Source organism: Peromyscus californicus, unplaced genomic scaffold (assembly GCF_007827085.1).
Source record: "Peromyscus californicus insignis strain IS unplaced genomic scaffold, ASM782708v3 Scaffold_4__1_contigs__length_199733344, whole genome shotgun sequence".
Lineage (NCBI taxonomy): Eukaryota > Metazoa > Chordata > Mammalia > Rodentia > Cricetidae > Peromyscus > Peromyscus californicus.
The window spans coordinates 69,650,106-69,674,984 of record NW_026294562.1 but is presented as its reverse complement, the minus strand read 5'-3'; the positions used below and the strand labels follow the sequence as shown (position 1 = coordinate 69,674,984).

General features: G+C 40.8%; 1 protein-coding gene across 3 annotated transcripts in view; it reads left to right on the top strand.

Annotated features, from left to right (window-relative positions):
• Window positions 1-24,879, top strand: part of Edrf1 (erythroid differentiation regulatory factor 1) — a 35,963-nt gene that overhangs the window by 2,679 nt on the left and 8,405 nt on the right. For 2 of the 3 annotated variants that reach the window (XM_052762583.1, XM_052762585.1), the window contains exons 4-22: window positions 399-524; window positions 2,931-3,055; window positions 3,297-3,453; window positions 5,747-5,848; window positions 6,090-6,211; window positions 6,908-7,019; window positions 8,699-8,846; window positions 8,925-9,033; window positions 9,456-9,567; window positions 10,411-10,671; window positions 12,585-12,656; window positions 12,958-13,108; window positions 15,705-15,893; window positions 16,199-16,399; window positions 17,370-17,588; window positions 19,499-19,722; window positions 21,254-21,412; window positions 21,726-21,875; window positions 22,949-23,102. In XM_052762583.1, coding sequence (XP_052618543.1) covers window positions 399-524; window positions 2,931-3,055; window positions 3,297-3,453; window positions 5,747-5,848; window positions 6,090-6,211; window positions 6,908-7,019; window positions 8,699-8,846; window positions 8,925-9,033; window positions 9,456-9,567; window positions 10,411-10,671; window positions 12,585-12,656; window positions 12,958-13,108; window positions 15,705-15,893; window positions 16,199-16,399; window positions 17,370-17,588; window positions 19,499-19,722; window positions 21,254-21,412; window positions 21,726-21,875; window positions 22,949-23,102 — 2,893 coding nt within the window. The remainder of the gene's footprint in view (window positions 1-398; window positions 525-2,930; window positions 3,056-3,296; window positions 3,454-5,746; window positions 5,849-6,089; window positions 6,212-6,907; window positions 7,020-8,698; window positions 8,847-8,924; window positions 9,034-9,455; window positions 9,568-10,410; window positions 10,672-12,584; window positions 12,657-12,957; window positions 13,109-15,704; window positions 15,894-16,198; window positions 16,400-17,369; window positions 17,589-19,498; window positions 19,723-21,253; window positions 21,413-21,725; window positions 21,876-22,948; window positions 23,103-24,879) is intronic. The other variant, XM_052762584.1, reaches the window with a different exon arrangement.

The window sequence follows — 24,879 nt, the reverse complement described above, 5'->3', positions numbered from 1 at the left end:
TACTGTTGGTAGTATTTTAATAGTAATAATTGAAATATACCATATCTGAAGTTATTCTTCATATACTACCAATAGAGAATTGAAAGTGATATTCTAATAGCTATTGATCCTAACTAGTAGCTCTTTTTCTGTTGGTCAATACAACAGTATGACCACATGCCTCCACTCATTCCTATAAAAAGGAATCCTGTTGTAAAAATAAGTGTTGGGTTGTCATTTACACTGACAGTGTAACTCAAGGGTTTATAAAGATCTGTCTCCACATGATTGTAATTCTTGCATAGTCTAGTTTGTGTAACCTTGAGGAAATAAGGCTTATTATGTTTTAAATTGAATGAAGTTAAAATCCAAAAGATTCTGGATCATAGTAAAAGGGCCTTTCTAAACTTCTTTTTAAGAACATAAAAAAGCTCCTGAAGATTCCCTACAGCAAGTCCCACGTAAGCATGGCTGTCCACCGCATTGGAAGGACGCTCTTATTAGATGAGCTGGATATTCAAGAACTCTTTATGAGGTCATCTCAGGTAATTAATTTATGCAAAAATTATTTGGAATTATAGCTCAGGAGCACTGAAAGTATGACTTTCTTGTAAAGAAATGCCAAGGTAGGGCTAAGAGCACTTACTGAGTCAAATTCCCAGAATTTGTATGAAAAACTGAGCATAGCTATGCAGTTGTGTAACCCCATTACTGTGGGAAACTGGAGATGGGATTGCTGGGGCTTGCTAGCTGGGCGGTGGCGGGGTGGGGAATGACAAAAATCAAGCTTGGCATACAGTGAAGAATAAGGCAGGACACCTGACAACCTCATGTGACCTCTGTACCAGACCTGCATGCATGTGCATCAAACACATTGACATGCATATGTACATACTCATGCATATCCAGTTTTTAAAAATGCCAAATTAGAATTGTAGCTGAGACTACTTCAACAATAAAGAAAAGAAGGGTTTCATTAAAGATTTAAAAACAGCGACAGGTGGTAGTGGTGCACACCTTTAATCCCTGCACTCAGGAGGCAGAGGCAGGCGGATCTCTGTGAGTTTGAGGCCAACCTGAGCTACAGAGTGAGTTTCAGGACAGCCAGAGCTACACAGTGAAACCCTATCTCGAAGGAAAAAAAAAAAAATTAAAAACAGCAAAAAGCTTTAATAAAGAAAAAACAGTTGGATATGATGGCCCACGCCTTTAATCCCAGGGCTGAGGAGGCAAAGGCCGGTGGGGAATCTCTGAGTTCAAGGCCAACCTGGTCTATGTAGAGTTCCAAGACAGCTGGGGCTAGTTAGAGAGACCCTGTCTTTAAAAAGGAAGGGAGAGAAGGAAAGAAAAGAATAGAGAACAGAGAAGAAAATTCTTTTTAAGAAAATTATTACTTTTAGGTGCCTGTACACATCTGTGGACCACATGCATGCCTGTACCCAGGGAGGCCAGGAGAAAGGTGTCTGATCCTTTGTAACTAGAGTTACAGATGTTTGTGAGCCACCATGTAGGTGCTAGGAATCCAACCTAGATCCTCTGGAAAATTAATCTGTGCTCTTAACCATTGAGCCATCTCTCCAGCCCCCTCTTTTATTCATTTGTAAAATCAGGGAAAAAAAAAACAAGGAAAAGGATGATGTCAATTAAAAAAAGTTGTTAAATCTGTGAAATTAAAGAAGCTAATTGAATTTTTAAAAAATCTTTTAAAGTCTATTATAGGCATACTCTGGAAACATGGCTGTCAAAAATGTAAACAATGCTAAAGAGCTATTCCTATAAATATAACCAATTATATTAACCGATTTCTAGCTTCTCAAGCTGTTGGTAACAGATGTTTCCCCCCAGGTGTTGGGGAAAGTTTTTGCTGCTCAAGGCCTACTTCCATGTTTGCACTTACTTTCATGAACTGGTGACAAGTAGTTGATGGTTCTGCCAGTTTATACTGCCTTTTAAAGAATATTCTTACACAGTGTTGTTTTGTTTGAACTTAGGGTTTCACGCATGCTAGACAAGTGCTTGCTACAAACACCTCCCTCCCTAGAATAGGGTCTTACTGATTGCCCAGGCTGGCTCCAACTGACTTTGTAGTTCATATATGTCTTAAACTTGCAGTTCACCTGCTTCAGCCTCCCAAGTAGCTGGGATGACAGACCTGACCCCAGTCCTAGCTTCTCCAGTGCTTTGATAAAGAAAAATAAGTTAGAGGTGATAAAATTGACACTAAAGGTAGTTTTCCCTTGGAAAAGAATACGGTGGCGGGTGTGTGTGTGTGTGTGTGTGTGTGTGTGTGTGTGTGTGTGTGTGTGTGTGTGTGGCGTGAGAGACACCTTTTGCTCCTTAGTTTGATTGTTGAGATATACATACATACTTGGAATAATGTATAAAAGTAGGGGCTGCTTCAGGCAGCTAAGAAGGTACTACAGGAAAGGCTTTCCTTTCCAGGCCTGGTTTAGAAGAGAAAAATGTGAGCTTAGAAGAGATGTGAATTGGGTGTAGGAAGATTGAAGTGTTTTATAAGTGCATGCTTATGAAACAGTGTTCAGAAATTAAACATTAAAGAATATCTCCTTATAAATGAGAGTATTGGATGAGTATTGGTCAGTGTTTTGTCATAGTGACGAAATACTCAAGAGAATCAACATTAGGGAGATGAGGTTTATCTGTCTGTGGGTTCAGAAGTTCCACAGTACCACAGCACCAGTGCTTTGAGCCTGGTGTGAGAATCTGCTTTCCTCGTGGTGGCCAAGAAGCAAAGAGAGAAGGAAGGGGCCAGGGTCTCAGTATCCCCTTTAAGGCCACACCTCCAGTGACCTAACTTCCTTCTACTAAGCTCTCCCTCCCTCTTAAGAGGTCCCAGGAGCACCACTGTCTCTGTGCTGAACCTTTAACACACTGTGTTCCACATCTATTATATGTGTGCCTATTGTTCAGTAATGTCTCATGTTGTTCAGACTGGTGATTGGACGTGGTTGAAAGAGTTTTATCAAAGACTGATCGACCAGAAGTGGCAGAGGAAGAAGAAAAGTAAAGAGCACTGGTATCAGAAGGCTATTCTTTCCAAGTTCTTGTACTACAGGTACTTGACCACTATTTATTTTTATCTTAAGAAAAAGTGAGATTCTGGCCTAAAATTTACTAAGTTCGAAGAGGGTAAAACTAGCAATTCAAGTTTTGCTTCTGTGGTTTTGTTGACATTTATCATACTGTATTTATAGGTAGGATATATGTATGCTTGGTTATAGACTCTAGTTCACACAAATGGGTAGACTGTAACATAAATGTGATGACTTTTTTTCCTCCATTTCTGATCTGACCAGCATTAATGGTGATGGAGCCGCCCAGCCTGTCCCATCTCCTGCAGAACAGCAAGAGTCATCTAGTTCTGATCAGACACATGATTCTGAAGGGGCTTCCTGGCCTGCTCCCTTTGAAATGCCTTCTTCAGTGTCTGAAGACCCCAGTGCTTCCAGTCAGGTTTGTCAGTCCTTGGATGATGATTCTGTGAATGAACTCACTTAGGGAAACAGAACCTTGCTGAAATAACAGGTGGTGAATAAGGGTGAGGAGGAGTATTTCATCAACTTCATCTCACAATTAGGAAAAAAGTGCTTTTAGTTTCCTACGATAGACTTTACAGGAGTTAACATGAATGGTTAGATAAATTTTGTTTATTAAATAACCCAAAATATTTTAAAGTAGCCAGCTGATTTTTTTCCTCTTAAAATTGAGTACTATTGAATATAACAGTAAAGTATATTTCTAACTCTAGATGTGTAATAATTACCTGTTGTATTTAGACAGTAGGTGTGCCTATAATTTAGGTTGATTGTTCAGCCTAAAATGAAATTCCTGACATAGGCCCCACATTAATATTATGTGAAGATTTTAGAAAGAAGATAGAATAGACTGTTGTCTCATGTCCTTGATTTCTTATTTACTTACTCATTTTTGAGATTTTTATCTTATGTATATGAGTGTTTGCCTGCATATCTGAGCACCATGTGTATGCCTGGTACCCACAGAGACCACAAGAGGGTGTTGGATCCCCTGGAACTGGAGTTACTGACAGTTGTGAGCTGCCATGTTTGTCCTGGGAATTGAACCAGGGTCCTCTGGAAGAGCAGCCAGTGTTCTAAACCATTAATCATCTCTCCAGCCCCTAGTTATTTATTTTTAACTTAACCAAGTGTACTGCAGGATGAAATAACATTATAAAACAATTGTGGCATTTCTATTTTTAGGAAAATACACTAATAAGTCCAAAGAAATAAAAGTAGAACTTTTAACTTTAAACTCAAGTTTTTTCATCTTGCCATGTATTTTCATGCACTGAACATGATTCAACCAGATTGGTTCAGTCTTTACACATGATAGAGTTATAAAAAATTATCACACTTAGCTTGATTTTATAAAAAAATTAACTAACTTGATTTTGGTTGTAGGGGTTTTAAAGTAGAGAAGACATTCCATAATAGTACATAAATGAATTTGAGGGGTTTTTGTTCTTGTTTTTTTTTTCCCCAAAGGAAGTATAAAAGGAAAGAGGTACTTCATGTGCAAGTCACTTGGTGGTTACATCAAGGAGTAGGGGCATATCATTCTGTATTCATTACTTTGCATGTTTTATTACATGTGGTTATATGTAACCAAAGGATTTTTTAAAACTCATTTTACAGTGGCTAAAACAATGGCTTGGTAGGTTATGTATACACACTACTGTCATGGATGATCTGAGTTTCTTTCCTAGCACCCACACTGGGCATCTCACAACTATTTTAACTCCAGCTCCAGGGGAACCGTTGTCCTCCTCTGGCCTTGAGGGGTACTTGCACTCACATGTACATTCCCCAATAGATACACACATAATTCAATAGAATAAGTTAGTTTTGTGAAATTAGCAAACAATGACAACATCACTATTCAAAGTTTAAAGTAGTGTTTCCTAGGGACAGCTGCCTAGTGGCTGAAAAACCGGACAATGCTGTGTTTACCCAACAGCTAGGTGTTTTCCTAACTCTATTCCAGACTCTGGAAAACAAAAGCGCTGGTTGTAGTGCCACAAACCTTGAATCCCAGCACTCAGGGCAGACAGGGCTACAAAGAGAGACCCTGTCTCAAAAAAAGAAAGAAAAAGTGTTAATATTAAATAAATGGGAGAACATTGGATTATTCAGAGAGGGAGGTAGATTTTTCTATTGTAATACCATTTAAAACATTTGGGTTTTGATTAGTATTTTTGTTTTGTTTGTTTGTTTTTTTAGGACAGTGATGGGAATGATGTTCAATAGACATTAATTTTCAAAAGCAAGTGTATGGCAGGCAGCAGGTTTTCACACTAAAGAGAAAGTTTTTTCTGGGTACTCAGGGTTTAGGATTCTGTGAAGCTGACATAGGACATGCTCAACTGGAGACTGGTGTAAAGAGTGTTTTAACTATTGCTAGATATTTCAGTTCAGTAGAGATGTGCTAGGCTGCCAGAGAGTGGTAATCAGATTTAACAAAAACCAAAAAATGAAAACTGAATTCTTAAAAGATCTTTAATCCATCTCATTTAAGATATGAATATAATTAGCTTGCAGTACCTGTGGGAAATGAGAGGTAAAGTGAGCCACACTCCATGAGTGATGAACCGTGCATTCCTTGTACTGGTGAATTCACACAGGTAGACTGGGCTGGGTGCTGTGGTGTGTGGGTGATACTCTGTAAGCGTAGGTCAATTTTAGAAGTGTGGGCAGCACAGTTACTCCTTATCTTGCACTTTCCACAGGGCAGGGAGCCTCTTGAGCCCTCATGCATAGTGGGGCATGTGGCCTCAGCACCCAAAGAGCAAAACCTTACTACTTTGTTCAATGACGGGGAGAACAGTCAGGTATGCTTTCCACGTGCCCACCTGAGACAACTACTCCCCAGTCCACTTCATCGCTTGAAAACTAGTCTCAGTTGGAACTTTTAGGGAATAACTCCACTTGGTCCTCATAATTGCTTTGTAAACATCTCTCTGCTTACAGCTCTTGGGAACTGACCTCTTCTCCTTTCCTGGTGTTTCTTTGGATCACGGGGGAAAACTGTGAATCTCTTGTTATTATAATCTTTTCTATTTTAAATTAAAGGGTCTTAAAAATGATTTCGTCCGGAATATTCTGTGGACTTTTGAAGATATCCATATGCTGGTTGGTTCTAACATGCCTATATTTGGTGGTGGCAGATACCCAGCAGTTAGCTTACGTCTCAGGTAAACCACCTTTATGCCCCTTGTGCTTTTCTTTAAACAAGTGTCCTTTAACGTGAATGTCCCATTTGCTCTCCTCTGACTGTTGGGTTGACCACCTCTTTCTCGTTTTTTTTTTTTTCCCACTTCCTCCTGCCAATGAAAATTGCCACATTACGAAAGGAAGCACTGTCAGCAGATGCTGACAGCCCCGTAAACAAGTGTTCATTCTGATACTAATTCAAAGTCCAGGCCAGACATCTGTGGAAATGGCCTAATCTTATGTTTGAGTCTACAACTAGTCAAAATTCAAGAGTTTATTTAATTGCTTGAGGTAGTTAACCAGTTTCCTTTTAAGTAATCGTGAACATTTTCTTAATGCTCCATGCACATTAACCAGCGTCAATTCTGACTCGGGTGTTATGTATGTGGTCAGTGTTTCCTTGGGATGTGTGAGGAGCATGGAGAGAGCTCACAATCATATCATCATACTGCTTTCTATTTGTACTGAGAACTTAGCAATGTGTGTTAGCAAGTCAAAGTTTTTGAAAGGATTATAGACATAATGTAGCTGTGTGTGTCTAGGTCTTCAGATCAGAAAGAATATGTATGGCATCTAGGGAGAGTAGAGTAAGATGTTTAAATGGGAAAACACATCTAAGATGATTCATTGTGGGGTGTTTTGATTAAGCCGATAACATTAGAAATGTGTATTTTCAGGGATAACAACAAACCAATTAATGTGTTGACTGGAATTGACTATTGGTTGGACAACTTGATCTGCAATGTACCGGAGCTTGTGATGTGCTTCCATGTAAATGGGATTGTACAGGTAACATACAGAGTGACTATTCTAATCTCTCAAATGTAGATTGGTGCAGAGAGAACTTCAGCCCTGAATGCTAAGGTGTGTCTTTGGCAAAGAAGATAGTTGTGAATAAACTGAAATTTCAATGTTTTCACAGTTAAGTTGGTAAGAGCAGAATTTTAGATGTTTCAGGAGTATCATTACAAGTAATTTTGGGGAAGGTCATAAATACCGCTGAAGTCTATAATGTTAATGTCAAGCACCTGTGATGATTAACTCAAAGTGAGTGTACAGTGGCCATATTTCTTCGTTATGCAAACATCTGCTTGGTTTATACAAAGCTTTAGGAAAATGCCATAGTAATAATTGCATCTGGCGGATACTGTGCTTCCATCATCATAGTTCAACCCAGTGTTCTATGTCAACATCACGTAAGGATTTTTAAACAGCTGTATATGTTTGGATGCCAGTGTTCTAGGATCTGTGAACTAACTTTCTTCTCAGGAAGCTTTGTACACAATTCTGATTTGCAGTGTTAGTTGAGAGCCACTGTTAGACCATGAACCTAAATTGACACCTGTAGTGAGGTGTTTGCAGCAGGTATAGGGGAGAAAGGGGGAGAGTATTAATGATGGGGGTGGAGGAAGAGTAGAGGGACTCTCAGGTCTAGGACAGTGGTACAGTCCACTGACATGGGACATTGATTTGTTTCAGAATGAGGAAATCATGAAAGTGTCTAATGAGTATGTTTAAGATGCAATCTCTAGGGATGCTGGGGCTGGAGAAAAAGCCGGCACTTTATCTGAGTAGGTGCTGATAGGTTTCCTTACCAAGGACTCTATTAAAGCCATGCATTGGAGTTCCAACACACAAGTGAAATTGAAGGGGATAGCTCAGTGTGAAGTGCTAGAGAGAGAGAGATAACCATATTGAGAACTGTGGATGAGTGTAAGAGGATGAGACACAACCTTGTTTGATGTTAGGAATATCTAGTCTTATATATACTTCAGAAAATATGCTAAGAGATGTTTAGGGCCCTTTGCACAGAACACAAACTGGGAAAATAGAAAGGTACTTTAAAGGTAGTAGTAGTTGGCTGGGTGTTAGTTCAGAATATTGGAGTACTTACCTAAGGTGTGAGGCTGTTAGCATTATCCCCAGTGGTGCAAGAAAACCCATATTGTATATAGCAATAGTAGTATCCATACAGCCTTTCCTCTTTATACTACTTCTACCCGCTTTGCTCCATCCCTGCAAAGGAAAATTCTGCAGGTCCAGGGAAAACATCTGGAATAATGCTCTACTCTTGACCCACTGACACTTGTGTCTGAAGAAGGAAGGAAATACGTTTCTTTTTGTTTGTTTGTTTTTTTAAAGTTTGCTACATGAAGTCCACCTTCATTTACCTTCCTACTTGCAAACATCGGGTGAAGTGTTCTGTCTGTGCTGTGGTAGAGGAGAGTTGAGACGGTGCCTCGCCTGGGTCTATAGATCTTAGAGATCTTAGAGAATGCCACTAGTAATCCCCCTTATAGGCAAGGGAAGACCCTCAGCTCCCTTTGCCAGTTGAAACAGGAAAAAATTGAAAAACACCAGTTTAAATTACATGCTGCATAGGTTTCTACCCAGGACTTACGTATTTGCTTTTAGTAATAGCTACTCCGTCAGATTTTTCTAAACTGCCTTTGATTTGTGCTTTACAGAAATATGAAATGATAAAGACAGAAGAAATCCCCAATTTGGAAAACTCTAATTTTTCTACTAAAGTCATAAAAGACATTGCACAAAATATTTTGTCATTTCTAAAATCTAATTGTACCAAAGAAGGGCATACCTACTGGCTCTTTAAAGGTAAGTTAAGCTTGCTTGAGTGGACAGTAGTGATTCGGGTAAGAGCTATAACATGAGGTGGATTGTTTCCCTTTTCAGCCAGTGGCAGTGATATTGTGAAGCTCTATGACCTCACGACTCTCTGTGAAGAAACTGAAGACAAGTACCAGAACCCGTTCACAATGCCAGTGGCCATCCTCTTATACAAGTGAGTGAGTGAAGAACTGAGACACCAGCATAATGTGGCACTTGGGAAGCCGAAGGAGTTGGAGGCCCACCTGGGCTGTGTAGCAGGACACTGTCTGAAAACAAAAGTTGAAGATAAGGAAGTAGTCCTACTATCCAAGCCAAAGCTTTTAAATACTTTTAAAGGTTTATAGAGTGCAAAGCATACACATCTTAGTGTGGGGCTGGCTTGGGGGTTGGAGTGTGTAGGACAGAGAAATACAGGCACATGATACAAATTATGTTCAGCATTGCTGTGAAAGCTCGGTGGTGGCAGGTGGTCAGGAGGCAGCATTGGATGCTTCTTTGTGTCAGTTATTCTGTTTGAAGGATACGAGATGAGCCTCCATTCAGTACTGCAGGAGAGGCTAAGCAGGTAATGAAGCTGACATGCTTTTCTTTCAGGGTTGCTTGTAACATGATGATGAAGAAAAATCAAAACAAGAAACACTATGGGACTATTAGAACATTGCTGCTCAACTGTGTTAAGTTGCTGGACAAAAGCAGACATCCTCAAGTAAGGTTGACATACCTGATGAGTAAGCCAGTCTTGGCATTCTGATAGAGCATTGTTGGGGTGGAACTTAGTCAGATTCTTTCTCCATACTGTGTACCTCTAACTGCCTGTAGCTGAGCAATATGGATGTGCTTCACCTGAATTGAGGCATCTGCCAGTGGAAAATGCACACTGAATTTTAAGAAAGAAAGTTGTGTGTTGAAGTTTTGATATGTAATTAAAAGTATTAAGTTGTTTACTAAATTTCACATCTTCAACATGACTGACTACTGGAAGATTTAAAACTCCATGTGGCTCCCGTTAACATTCCTTTTTGACAGCTCTGTTCAGTGACAAGCACTCATAATCCTATTAGAGTGTGCATTTTTTCTTTTGCTTTATCACAATTAGAGGGTCTTTTAAAGGATTCATCACAGAAGCAAGATGTCGTCATTTGTTAGAGTAAGGGAGGCTCATTCCATACTTTTCCCTCTTGCATATCATGAGTTTTTCCCTGATAGCCATAGATTATATAGTAACTGTTAGTTGCCTATTAAAGATTAGCAGTCACAGTTTATAAAGAGACATTCTGGTTTCTTATGGAATCTGCTAATGTTCTGCTTACGACTCTTTACACATGAAAGCTTGTCTCCAGTTGAGTAGGAGGACTCAGAGAACATGAATTTCTAGAAGGAAGAAAACTGTTCACAGAGCACACCTAGGGTATTTGTAGCTTTGAATTGAGACCTATCCTTTGTGTGGTACCAGTGGTGAAAACAACTTTAGACTTTCAGTGTGGTGAGGCAGCTTCAGTCTTTACATATATTTTTTTTTTCTTTCTTCTTTTTTTTTTTTTTTTGTAAGATTATTGCTTCAGCCAACTACATGCTTTCAGAGCTTTTCCAGTTGGATGAGCCTAAAAAGGAAGAAAGTTCTGACTCCCCTTTAAATGAGAATTCTGATGAAAGCTACAGTGAAGAGGAAGAGGAGATGCCTGATAGTGATGAAAACGGCTCCTACAGCACCAGCTCTGACCCAGCAGATGATAACAAGGCAGTGGCTATAATTAAATCTGTTGGAGAACTGTCAGTACCAGAAAAATACAAGTCAATACATCAAATCAGAGTAAGCATGCTTTATTTATATTTATGTTGTTAGCCTTGCAGAACATGGCATTATAACTCACTTTGTGAGTTCTAGAACTTGATTTTAGAAACTGCACAATGATGTAAAATTACCTGGGGTACTGATCAACGTTATGCAAGATCATGGTGAGCAAATGTGATAACCAGGCAACCGTATTTCACTATTTATGTAGGGGGATTTTCCTTTCCTGTGACCCATGTATAACATTGTCCTCTCTTCCCAGGGCATTTCTGTCTAGCATTTTAGTTGCTGTTAATTACAGCTTGTGGGTAAGAATAGAACCAGACTTGAGAAGGGGATGGCACTGTGGTCCCCATGTAGAGAAAACTGGTGAATTATCCATGAGTTACAGAAGACAGTGCTTGTTTATATGGTCTTTGTCTGCCATGGTTGGGGCCAGGTGGACCCTAACAACTCATCCTCTTTAGGTATGTCTTTGGCATGATTAACTCTGTCTTACTAGCCATCTGTTTGCAACAGTAGACTTTCATATACACTACCTCCCTATGTTTAAATACAGGTCAGCCCATAAGACTGATGCTCCCTGAACTGAAATACACTCACATTTATAATCTTTTAATTTAATCTCAGAGTTTAGCTTTGAGATGGGAACTGTATATCCAAGTAAAATTTTGAAAGCATAGCGTTTCTTTTACCTGACCTGAGTCATTGCCTGATTTTTCTGACCTGATTTCTTCACACACACACACCCCTTTTCTTTTCTATAAAGAAAAGCATCAGAGTCACCCGAGGTCCTGTGCTGTTGCTCCTTCTTAGAACATATTTTTTTCTGGTGTGTTTTTCATGGCTGCCTTTTTCTAGGTTTATGTCTTGACTAAATAGTGTCACCTCCTTCAGGAGACCTTCACTGACTGCTCTGGCCAAATCATGCTGATTTATCTCTCTCATAACCTGTCTGTATCTGATAGCCTTGTGCTGTGTGTTTCCTCTCTTCACTAGAGTGTAAGCTTCTGTCTAGGACATGTAATATGTTGCTTACAAATAAGTCATTACCTGTCTGTCTAAATCTTAGTTCACATTCAGCTCGAGCCCCACATCTTTATAATTAAATCAGTGGTTACTGCACTTCTGTGTATTGGGGAAACTGCACTGTCATAGAGCCCTGGACTCCCAGGACAGTTGGATGATTTAAGGATGGTATGTGGTGATAGCATCCACTGATTTAACAGAGAACACTCTTTCCCAATGTCTGAGGCACACAGAGTAGAGTCATCTTCATGGGAACGTGTCTTAGCTTTGCCTGGCCTATGATGAATGACCTGGTAGTTAGTGTGTGGGCTCCTGGGTCCCTAATTCTCCATTTACTCATTCTGTCCTCTGACAAATCCCTCAGTCTTCTCGATGGGTTTTCCTGTGAAAGCTGGTGATTGCAGCCTCCCAGGAGTCAACCAGATGAAGTGCTCTTGCATTTAATGTCACTTAGTTGGAGGCTGTTAACTGGTTCTGTTCCTTAACTAAGCAAATCAGTGAAAGGAAGGGCTTGGCTGATGGGAAGTGGTACTCGTTAACCTACTACCAGATGATGGCATTGCTAACAGTGTGCTGCTATCAGCACTGATAGGAGTAAGCTGACCTGCTTTGGTGTGCGTTTATCTAAAGCATTACTACTCTTGCACTTTCTTTCTTATCAATTAGAATTCTTTTTAGAATTTTAAGTGTTGGGCAGCCCAGATGCTGGAAGGGCTTTTGTTAAGCAAGATTTGAAGCAGTACTGATAATATTCATATCAGATACCTAGCTCACTAACCTGAATACAAAGCCTGTTTCTAAATTACTGCTTTGCAGAGTTTTAATAGTTTTTGGGAAATGAGAGTTAGCTTGTTTGCTGTAATGGTAGCATGCTGGTAACTTGTCACTGTTTGTCTCTGAAGCCCAGTTGTGCGTTTCCTGTTTGCCACGACACGGAAGAGCGCTGTCGACTTGTACTTAGCTATGTGCTGGAGGTAAGTCTAGGTTTGCTCCTCATTGATCAGCAGTATGTGCTTATTTGCAAGTAGCACATGTTTGTTGGTGTTTAAATGTTCTGAATGATGCCCTGCTCTGGTTTTATTTTCTTAACCGAAAGTGAAAATTAAATTAGTTTTTCCCAGCTCTTTCAGGTCCCTGAAAATCTTAAGTCTCTGAGATAGAAATTCTGCTGTGTATTTAGGTTTTGTTTGACTACTGGTAAATGGAATATAGCAAGTGGTTTTCTTTTTAAGAAGGGAGTAAAGGTGTGTATTTGTGTGTTTTAATTTTTTGAAGGGTTTGAAATCTGTGGATAGCAGCATCAAAAAAGAAAGTGACCTTCCAGCAGCTGACCCCAGCACTCCTATCCCCTTAAAATATGAAGATGAATCCACAAGGGGTAGTCCCGAGGGGCTGGAGAAGCAGATGGCCTTGTTCCTGGACAAAAGTAAGTTGAGTGATAATGCAGATAATATCTTCAGAAAACTGTCCTGTGGCCAGGAATGTGTCAAGGTACTTACTGGAAGGAATTGAGAAAAAGGAAGCCATGTAAGAGGAAAGTCAGGGTAGCCTATCCTTGAAGGATAATTTTGAGATTCTATAGCCTTTTCTAATTTCCTAAGGAACCTGCCTCTTCCTGTTGTCAGCCTTGGGAAGCCTTCTGCCTACAGAGTTTTAGGGAATTGCTGCCTTGGTAAATGTATGGAGTATTATAAGAGCAAAGAATTAAAAACAAGAGCATTCACTTAAGACTTTGGCTCTGAAGGACACCTTATTTACTCAGCTGAGCTGCTTTTTCTTTCTGGAAATGCAAACATTGGCAGCAGCTTCCTTAGAGGCTCTTAGGAGATGTAAATGACTAATAATGTATTAACCAAGCATGATGGCTCATGCCTTTAACCCAGGAGAGGCAGAAGCAGGCGATCTCTGAGTTCAAGACCAGCCTGGTCTACAAAGCGAGTTCCAGGACAGCCAGGGCAACACAGAAACCTTGTCTCAAAAAACCAAAATTATAAAAAAGATAATGTGCTTAGAGCCGTACATAATGAGCACCTACAAGAGATGGCTGCTATTGTGCCATTGTTGAATGAGCTAGAAATAGCTTTAAAAATGTCTTGAAGGTCCCTTTGAGGTTACCCCTCCCAAGGACCATTATAGACTTGGAAATAAAAATCTTGTTTCTTAATGTAAGTTATATTTCCCTTTCTACTTATACTGTGTTAATTAGTTCCAGTTTGGGTTATTTGTTGTTTAGTTTCTTGAGATTTTATTCATTTTTGTTTTACGTGTATGGGTGTCACATGCATGTAGTGCCCACAGAGGACAGAACAGGGCACTAGATCCTCTGTAACTAGAGTTACAGATGTTGTGAGCCACCATGTGGTTTCTGGGAACAGAACCCAGGTCTTTTGGAAGAGCAGCTAGTGGTCTTAACTGTAACTGCTGAGCCATCTTCTCTCCATCATCCAGTTCCATTTCAGGTTTTTTTTTTTTTTTTTTTTTTTTTTTTTTTTTCTTCAAGACAGGGTTTCTCTGCCTTTCCTGGAACTCACTCTGTAGCCCAGGCTGGCCTTGAACTCAACAGAGATCCGCCTGCCTCAGTGCTGGGATTAAAGGCATGCGCCACAACTGCCTGGCTGTTTTTGTTTTTATAATGACTTGAAAGTGTGTTTATTTGAAGTAATACACATGTAGAAATGACAGGGGTAGAGGGGACAGATTCTTTCTCTAGTACTTATGTGGTGCTTCTTGTGTGCCAGGCTCATCCTACATGTACAGAAAACTGCACTGGGACTTCACTGTTGCTGTCTAAAATGCCTTTTCTTGTCCCTCTCCCCAATAGAAAAACCCTGCTCCAATTCAGATTTGATGGCCCCACTGTAGTCCTGTCCCTGGGGAGGCTAAGTTCAAGGGCAACTTGGGGTACAGAGTGAGACTCTCAAGAAAGGGGAAAGAAGAAAAGGGTATTAGTCTTGCTCTCCAGTCTGCTGTCCCTTGTCACCAGTGTGTCTTGTGAGCATGTGCTAAACCCGGGCTTGGATCTTCTCCTGTGTTAAACAGCTCTGGACACACACACAGCTGTGAGCAAGACCTTCATTGTTGTCTGGTCTCCTCCCAGTACTTCACATGCAGAGAGTACTTATGGCAGCAGAGGAACAGATACAGGCACAACCTACGCCATCATAGGTCAAAGCAACAAAATACCTTGAAAAAGTATGTGTGGTGTTAATAAAAAACGATCTCAAAAACGAGAGAGAGAGAAGTTAAGCCACAGCCTGGGGCTGTTGTTTGTTCCACAGTATTTTGATCTTATCAGCATGGTTAGACTTTGAGTATTCTGGTGCAGTGTATGTTAGTAAGGTAGTCCTTTAACTTTGTCACTATTTCTGTGTGTGGTGCCATGGTTGGTGTGAAAATGATCATGTGTAGAATGTATAAATGATCGTGTATATAAAATATGATAAATGTTTGATAAACATGATCATGTATAGAAGGCTGGATTTCCATGGGGTTTGTTTTGTGTTACGGTTTTGGTAGAGTTGGGGTCACCATTCTATATCCTAAGCTGGCCTCAAACTTAGGCTCTTGAGTGCCAGAGTTAGATATGAGTCACTATATCTAGCAACTTCAGTGTTCTTGATAGAGGAAATGGTAAGGTGCAGTGGGGAATAGAGAAGAGCAAGCATCTTTGCAGGCAACAGATAGGAAATGGCTTTGGTTGATGGGTGTTGGCTGGGAAGAATGCTGGAAAACAGCTTAGCATGTGGGCTCTGATACATAGAGAAGCTGTCTGGTGTCTGAGAACAGGCTCTGGCTGAGGTTAAGAGTGCTTTTCAATGTATACTGTTTGGTAGATTGATGCAGAAATTGGAGACACAGGTGTCACTTGGAGGTTGAAAGTGGAAGTGACCCACACAAGAGTGCCATGAAACTGCTGCTTTCTTCAACTTTCATAAGTAGGGAAGTCAAGGGTTTCAACTGGCAGGTTAGTTTTTTCATTGAGGCCTAGATTCAGACAGAATGTCATGTTTCTCCTGTTGCAGTGGGCTCCCTTCAGAAGGGCAATTGTTCCGGGCAGTCTGGAATGACCCCTGGTTCTTGGCAACATAAAATGAAACTTCAGCTGATTCTCAAGTCGTCCAAGGCCTACTACATTTTGTCTGATGCTGCCATGAGTCTTCAGAAGTACGGAAGAGCATTGCGATACATTAAGCTAGCTCTACAGAGCCATGGTAAGCCACCATAACTGAGTATGTCCAAAGGCCTTGTTGGAGGGAGGGAGACATCTGAATAATAGTGATCCTTCACTCCTGTTTTTTAAATACTTAATTTTAGAGAAGTACCTCCTAGCATGTCATAGTTTATTTTCTGCACAGTGTTGTAACATCTCCTTGGTGTGAAGTGTGCAAAGCCCTGTGTCACCTGGTGTGGACAGTGGCGGTCAGGGACAGAGCTTTAGCTAATGACAGCCTCTTCATGTTTGCCGTATCAATTCTGACGTCCTTGTGGGCGCTCCCTCTCACCGTTGTTCACACAGATACTTACTGCTGCCTCTGCACCAACATGCTGTCTGAAGTGCTGCTGTTTCTCTCTCAATATCTGACACTCTGCGGTGACATCCAACTCATGCTGGCCCAGAATGCAAATAACAGAGCAGCACACCTTGAGGAGTTTAATTACCAAACAAAAGAGGACCAGGAGATCCTCCATAGTCTCCACAGAGAATCCAGCTGCCAGGGTATGCAGATACCTCCCTTGTTCACAGTGGGATTATCTGTCCAGCTTATGTCCATTTATGCTCCAAAAGTGCTTTTTGGTTAACTTTCATATCATTTTCAAGTTTTCCTTTTTGAGTTTTAAGATTGATCTTGACTGAGCATGGTGGTATATGCCTTTAATCCATTTAATCCCAGCATGGGGAGATAGGCAGGCAGATTTTTGAGAGTTTGAGGCCAGCCTGGTTTACATAGTGAGTTCCAGGCCAGCCAGAAATACATAGTGAGACTGTGTCTCAAAAAAACAAAAACAAAAATAAATTGAGAATGGTCCTGTGTGTTTGTATTAAATAATTTTCAAATATTTTACAGTTATTAAAGCTAACTAACGTCTGAGTACAGTTGTGTTTCCTTTAAACACTCTTGGTGAGGTTTTTATGGGTACAGATCTAGGCTACTAGTCAAGCCAGGGTTTTGGAGGGAAAGAAAAAAACGGTTGGTGAAAGTGGGTTAAGTAAGTACCCTCTAGATGAGCCCAGGAGCTAAGAGAAAGTTAGCTCATGGCCATCATCATTCCAAAGGGAGATAGTGATTTAACCACAGGAGCAGCTCAGCCCAGAGCATCCATGTGTACACACTGCGGGGGGTTGTAAGTGTCAGTCTTGGATAATTACAGCCAGCATAGAATACTAGAAGACAGAGATGTATCATTTCCTAGTAGCGTGGGAAAATCTGAGTGGTGGAAATATTTGGTATTTATAGACAGAAAAATACTTTTTTAGTCAAACATGAATATTCTGGGAAAATATCATTTTATTAATAAACAATTTTACTATGACATTTAAGTTTTTTGTTGTATTGATGGGATCTGTATTTACACTGTAGTACACTTTTTTCTTTTTGACTTAAAATGTCAGGTACAGTAGGTATTAAAGAGGAAGGACTCATAACATGACTTGTATTGATACTTCCTTTTTTTCTTTTTCTTTTAAGGATTTGCATGGGCAACAGATCTGTCTACAGACTTAGAAAGTCAACTTTCAGTTAGTTGTAAATGTTATGAGGCTGCTAATGAAATCTTGCAATTTAGTGACTTAAAAAGTCAGAATCCTGAACACTATGTACAAGTGTTGAAGAGAATGGGAAACATTAGAAATGAAATCGGTGTGTTTTACATGAACCAGGCTGCTGCACTGCAGGCTGAGCGAGTAGGTGAGTGTCTGTGTCCTTTTCGATCCCTGTTGTGCTGGAGAATCAGGTGCACTATTTGTGGGTGGAGCAAAGAACTGGCACCTGAGGGTGTTTGACTACAAGGTTCTTTTCTGAGAATCTTAAGAAATAAAATTAGAGAAAACATTATTTCCCCCTTGGGATTCATTCTTCCTAGTGTCTTCCATTCTATCTTCTATACTTCAGACTGTTGGGTCAATCCAGAAACAGCTTGGACAGCCAGCCATGTGCCAGGTTCTGTATTGGATGTGCATCTGGCACCCCTTCCACTTGGAAATCTGCTATAAATGCAGATCCCTGGGAAATGTGGTAAAGGTTACATGCAGTGCAGTGGAAGGGGAAACTGTCCCAGTTGTAGGGTATTTGAAGGCTTTGGGAATGATGATACAGTTGGGTAGGCAGTCCCCTAGAAGGACCTCTGGTGCAAATATAAGGAAGGGAAGGCTCTGGAGGCTGTGTGTGCAGGGCACAGGAGCCTGGGGTGAAAAGTTCAGAGTAGCAGCAGGAGGCCACATGTGAGTTTAGGGAGCAGTGGGTAGAAGTTCAGACTGCACTGGATTGGTTTGTGACATCAGTGAATATGGAAAGGTCCAAAATGTAGTAGTTGATTATAAATGTGCTAAGAGCTGTTATAGGCTGGTGCTACCCAGGTTGAGAAGCATCCCCATAAGGATGTTAATTGTAGCCACTAGAGGGGCTGTTAGTGGAAAGGCTAGGTACTGTGAGAAAAAGGAAGGGGCCAAGCTGGAACTGAGGGCCGTAGATAAACTGAACATATCTCTTTGCCTGCTAAATTGTGAACTATATTTGACCCCAGGGGATACAAACAGTGCTCCAAAGAGTTCATTGTTAGTGGGAGACTATCTTAGTTAGGATTTCTATTGCTGTGACTTAACACCATTACCAAAAAGCAAGTTGGTAGAAAAGGGTTTATTTGGCTTATATATCAGCATTGCTGTTAATCACTGAAGGAAGTCAGGACAGGAACTCAAAACAGGGCAAGAACTTGGAGGCAAGATCTAATGCGGGGGCCGTGGAGGGGAGCTGGTTACTGGCTTACTTCACTGGCTTGCTAAGCCTGCTTTCTTGTAGAACCTAGGACCACCAGCCCAGGGAGGGCCCCACCGGAGGGCCCCACCCACCATGGGCTGGGCCCTCCCACCTTGATCACTAATTGAGAAAATGCCTTATTGCTGCATCTCATGTAGGCATTTCCTCAACTGAGGCCCCTTCCTTTCTGATGACTCTAGCTTGTGTCAAATTGATACACAGAACCAGCCAGTACAGAGACCCTGAGTGCTTAAGAGACATCTGGGCTCTTCAGTGGGAGAGCGTGGGTATAGTCAGAATCCAGGAGAATTAGATAAAATGGACTATAGCCTCTTAAAACTCCATGGAACCATCATGTGTATTTGACGCTAATACAGTGCTTTGCTTGGGTGTCTTGGTTGGTTTTAATCTCAGCAAGTATTGAGAATAGCTGTGATTAAATGTGTTATTCTGCTGGGACTGCCAAGTACCTGAGGTGGTGACTGAAGACAGGAAGTCCAAGGTCAAGGTTCTTTTCTTGGCTTTCAAAGAGCCACCTTCTATCTGTTCTCACAAGGCCCTTTTCTGTGTGCACCTTTATGTCTCTTTCCTTTCTTATAGGGATCAGAGTCTAGGAGATCAGGACCTCAGTCTTAATGACTTCATTTAACCTTAATCACCTCTTCAAAGACCTGATTCTAAGTATAGTCACATTGTAAGCTAGTGAGAGTTAGTGCTTCACCTGAGTGACTCAGGAAGATGTGTTTCCTCATGTGACAGGCATCAGAGAGAGTGCTGCAGTTGGCCCAATTGGTCACACTGATGTCTGCTTATGCAATTGTTTTCTTTTTTTCTTTGTGAAGTGAGCAAATCTGTGTCTGCTGCAGAGCAACAATTGTGGAAAAAAAGCTTTTCTTGTTTTGAAAAGGGGATTCACAACTTTGAGTCCATTGACGATGCTACAAATGCTGCCCTTCTGCTGTGCAACACAGGAAGACTCATGCGCGTCTGTGCACAGGCGCACTGTGGTGCGGAGGATGAGTTCAAACGGGAGTTCTCTCCAGAAGAGGGCTTGTATTACAGCAAGGTAAGGCGTTGCCTTCGCGTTGGACCTCATCTACTCACTGTTATCCTTCCCAACTTGGTTTTGCTTCACTAAGTAAAGCTAAATATGAGTACTACATTGTGATGGCAAAAGAATGGGCAGCTCATAGGCACAGTAAGATGTTAGTGCTGAGGATGGTATATGGAATTATTGGGTAAGATGCTTCAGGAAATGGTGTGGATGCAACTAGAGTAACTGTTAGTGTACTAAAGATTGGCATGGAGACAGTGAGACTGGGAAAGAGCCAGAAGATACAGGTGGAAGGCTGTGTGTCCTATCCAGTGTGGGAGATAGAAATGTACATCAGAGAATCAAAGTGGAAGCAAGTCTCACAGAAATGATCAGACACACATCACAGGTCATAGGTGAACACACCCTTTAAGGTTAAGAAACTTGAATATGAAAAATGGCAAATAACCTTTTAAATTAAATGTTTTTAATGGCACATTAAAAAAAATAAATGCTAGGACAGGAAACTGGAAAAAAAAAAAAGATGGCTTAGCAATTGAAAAAGCTTGATAGTCTTCCAGAGGACCAGAGTTCAGGCCCCATGTTGGGCAGTTGTGAGCTGTCCATCTCCAGCTTCAGAGGATCCAATGCTCTCTCCTGGCCTTGCATGTACTCACACACATAATTAAAAGTCAGTCTAAGGAATGGCTCTGAGCTACTTGTAACCCCAGCACCTAGTTGACTGAGGCAGGAGGATTGTTGGCTCCCTAGTAGGGGGTGGGGTTGAGTGTATTTACCAAATTTTGCTACATTGTCTCCAGTGTTGGAAAGAGTACAAGAAAGGAGCCTGTATGGCTCATGAGGTAAGGGGACTTGACACCAAGCCTGATAACCTGGGTGAACTCACATGGTCAAAGAAGAGAACCAACTCCCACAGGTTATAGTTGAGTTTAATACATACAGGTATACACACAGTAAGTAAATACAAACAAATGCTACAAAAAGACACGAGCACTTAAATTATTAGTTGTTTTGAAACTTTAAGCACTCATGGAAAATGTTCCTAGCATAGAACATTTTAAAATGGAAGTGACTTTAAAAAACAAACAAACAAACAAAAACCTGTTAACAAATACTTACCTAAAATGTAGCAAATACTACTGGGTGATGGGGCTTAGTGACTCTTGTGAGAATATTGTGGCCAGGTATTTGAAGATGAGGTTGAGATACTAATTCTTACAGTAAAGTAATTTTTTGTAGTTTACTAGTTATACAAAGTAATTTTACTTCAGAGTGAAAAAAAAAAAAAAAAGTACAACCTCCTGCATCAGCCTGAGTCAGAAAGCAGTGCCAAGGACAGTCCCTGTAGTGGCGTTCTGTCTGCTTCAGAGACAGCTCTTTACTAAAACACTTGATTGATTCTTTTCTCCCTTCTTGGTGATACCATCCTTTTGTTACTTCTCCCAGATTAAGTTGATGTCCAAGTGGGCTGAAGCATGTTTCATTTCATTGTGTTCTTTGCACATGTTTAACAGAGTCCTGAATTCACTTTCCCTCTTCACAGGCTGTCGATTATTATTTGAAAGCTCTGAGGTCATTGGGTACGAGAGACATGCATCCAGTTGTTTGGGATTCTGTGAACTGGGAATTGTCCACTACATACTTTACCATGGCAACTTTACAGCAAGATTATGCTCCATTGTCCAGAAAAGCTCAGGAGCAGGTGATAAGATTTCCTGGATTTTAAACTGATGTCAGCATTACTTACTCCTTCATTTAATATTGGACAACAGTCTTCTTTAGCAAGCGGTATTTATTTTTTGGTTTTTGAGACAGGGTTTCTCTGTATAATAGCTCACTTTGTAGACTAGGCTGGCCTGGAACTCACAGAGATCCGCCTGCCTCTGTTTCCCAAGTGCTGGGATTAAAGGCATGCACCACCACCGCTGGCAGCAAGTAGTATTTAATGTGAAAGTTCTTACAAGATTATAAGCTTATCTCCTCCCCTCCCCCTCCCCATTGAAATATATGAACAGATTGAGAAAGAAGTAAGTGAAGCTATGATGAAGTCCCTGAAACACTGCGATGTTGACTCTGCGACTGCTCGGCAGCCTCTCTGTCAGTACCGAGCTGCGACCATCCATCACAGGCTGGCTTCTATGTACCACAGCTGTCTGAGAAACCAGGTGTGGTCATCCCAGATTAAATTCCATGCTTCATCTGTTTAAAAGTACCCCCTTCCCTTTGCATGCTTTCATGTATATTTTAAATGCCGCCTCTTTCTGTCAGCTAACATAGTGCTTTTCCCTTTGTGTCTGAACCACATACTTTACTGTCATTGATTGGGTCTTAGTATGAAATCATGTTTTCCTGAGGATGTCACTTAATATTTGTTTAAGTGTAGTTAGGTTATGTATAGTAATAGTTCTGTGTACATTTTAAAATACTGTTCTCAGGGCTGGAAAGAGAGAGTCAGCAGTTAAGAGTGCTTGCTGCCCTTTCAGAGAACCTGAGTTTTGATTATTAGCACCTACATCAGACAGCTTATAACTGCTTGTAACTCCAGATCCAGGAGGACCCAGTGACTCTGGCCTCTGCAGACAACTGTACTCACTCATGTGCATATACTCCTCTTCCACACACACATAATTAAAAATTGAAAATAAATCTTCAAACACAGTTCTCCCACCTTTGTGCAATGGAGTGTGCATATGAAAGCACCTGGAAAGCATCAGGAGCATGGACACAATTTAAAAACCAAGAAAGAAGCCCCGCTGGGCCTGGGCTGGGGGTCAGGGAATGGAAGAGTGCTCTGAGCCCTGTTGTTCTTTTTGCTGTGTTATGAGCTTGATGGAAGGAGTTGTACTGCCTTTCTCCCATGACTGACTGCCTGTCACTGAACATTTTGTCTCTGAGACTCAGCCACACTGATGTATGGAGTCCCTTGTTTCTTTGGCTGAGTTGTATTCATTTTTTTTCCCCTGAGTTTTTTGAGACAAGAATATACTATACCATTCAGACTGGCCTAGAACTCACTGTGTAGCTGGCTTACTGAGAACTTACGGTTCTCCTTTTAGTCTCCTGCCTCATTTTTTAATTTCCATAGCAGATACTAAATGGTTATTCTAATTTAATAAACAAAATTTATAAAATGTAAGAAATAAAAAAAAAAAAGAAAGCATTTAGTAATGTAGGCAGAAGGCTTGAGTAATAATACTGAAGCTCAGCATTTCAATTTTTATTTTATTTTTGTTTGTAGGTTGGTGATGAGCATCTTAGGAAGCAGCACCGAGTACTGGCAGATCTCCACTACAGCAAAGCTGCAAAGCTCTTCCAGCTTCTCAAAGATGCTCCCTGTGAACTGCTTAGAGTCCAGTTAGAAAGGGTGGCATTTGCAGAATTTCAGATGACCAGTAAGTCTAACTTCTCAGATGTGTGTGTGTGTGTGTGTGTGTGTGTGGTGGCTGTTTTCTGGATTGTCTTAGAGGGAGGCCAAGCTGTTTGTGGCTCATGGATATAAGCAGGACCATTCTCCTATTAATTTGCCCATAGTTAGAGCCTTAGTAGCCACTGAGAGAAGTCCCTATACTTTTTGAAATGGTTTTTAAAACTTAGAGAAGTGAATAGAGACTTTTAAGATTGAAACAGTATGAAAATCTTGGGTGGAGAAGCAGCAGCATGAGAACCATAGTCCTCACTCGCTACTTTTAAACATTGAACTGATACTTAGCAACTGTGATTGTGTAGGGAATGGATGCTGCTGTATAGAAAATAGTGAAAGGTGAGGGCTTCACTGTGTCATCTTCACAGCAGAGATTAAATGATAAGTGAACATTCTGACCACTTAATGCTTCCAGGGTTCTCTCCCTGGAGTTCTTGACTTGGGCTCCCCTTGCCTGTAGTGGTAACTTTTGAGAAATACCTCTTATATGGTAGGGAAACTTGTTTGAGTACAGCAACTCATCTTATTTTATCTTGTTTTTGTTTTTTTTTAATGCTATAAATATAAACTTTTAAGTTTTGGATTTTGGAGCGTTCCAGATGTCTGATTTTGGAATTAAGGAAGCTCGGCCTATAAAATCTATACACATACTCTAAAATAGGGAGACAAGATCTGAACTGTTCTGCACCAAAACAGTCTGGTTAGGGATGTCAATGTGTACTTTAAATATGTGTGACTAAGTTTGTGTGAGATAGAGCCCTTGAAAGGGACATATGAAACTGCAGGTTTATTGCCTGTACATAGGATTCTTGGAGGATGGGAGGACCATTTTCCTGTGGGCCTTTTAAGAAATGGATTTATTACCGTTTCTAAAAATATTATATTCGACTTTTATTTTTTGCCAGGGTGTATGCATGACAGATGTATGGGATGGGCTCTGGGACTGATCGGTCCACTCTGGGGTAGCATCTGGGTAACCTTTCACTTGCATCTTGCAATATTCTGACATGTTTGAATTCTTCAGGATTCTTATGTATTTTTATAAAAGACTAGATACTGGAGATGGAATCTAAGATGATTGGTGTAGTTAATTGCCTTTAGAAAACATTTTAGGGTAAGTGAGAGCTCAGCAGGTAACTTGCTACCAAGCCTGGTGACCTGAGTTCCATCCCTGGGACCCACAAGTTGTCATCTGACCTCCAAACATGTTATGTGTGTCCTGTCCCGTGTATCCCCCCCTTCCCCCCGCAACTCACACATGCAATAAATAAATGCAATAAAAAGTTTTAAACCATTCTAGTACTATGAATATCTTACAAAAATAGTGGAGGTACATGGCGGGACCAGGAGGGTGGTTAGCCTGATTTGTGGGTATTTGTAAGGCACATTAGTAAGTGCTATCATTAAAGACACTTCATCTTAGTTTACCCTAGTGTATGGGGCTCTTCATACCTTCCTTATGTCCCTGTTGTCTGCTTCCTGCCCCAAAGGTGCCACATCTACTCTGACATCTTATTTGTCTATTGACTTCCAGGGTAGCAGGCCATTTTTAACAGTTTTAGATTATACTGTAATAGAAGAAGGCAGCCATTAGCAGGTGGGGAATTCCCGTGTCCATTTTCACTTCTGATGCTAGCTGAACACATGAGAGCTCTGACACCATCTGTAGGGTTTGGCAGTTTGCAAAAGGAACCAAAGAACTCACTGAAAAGCTGTCAAATCAACCAAGGAAGAGTTCAGGAACACCC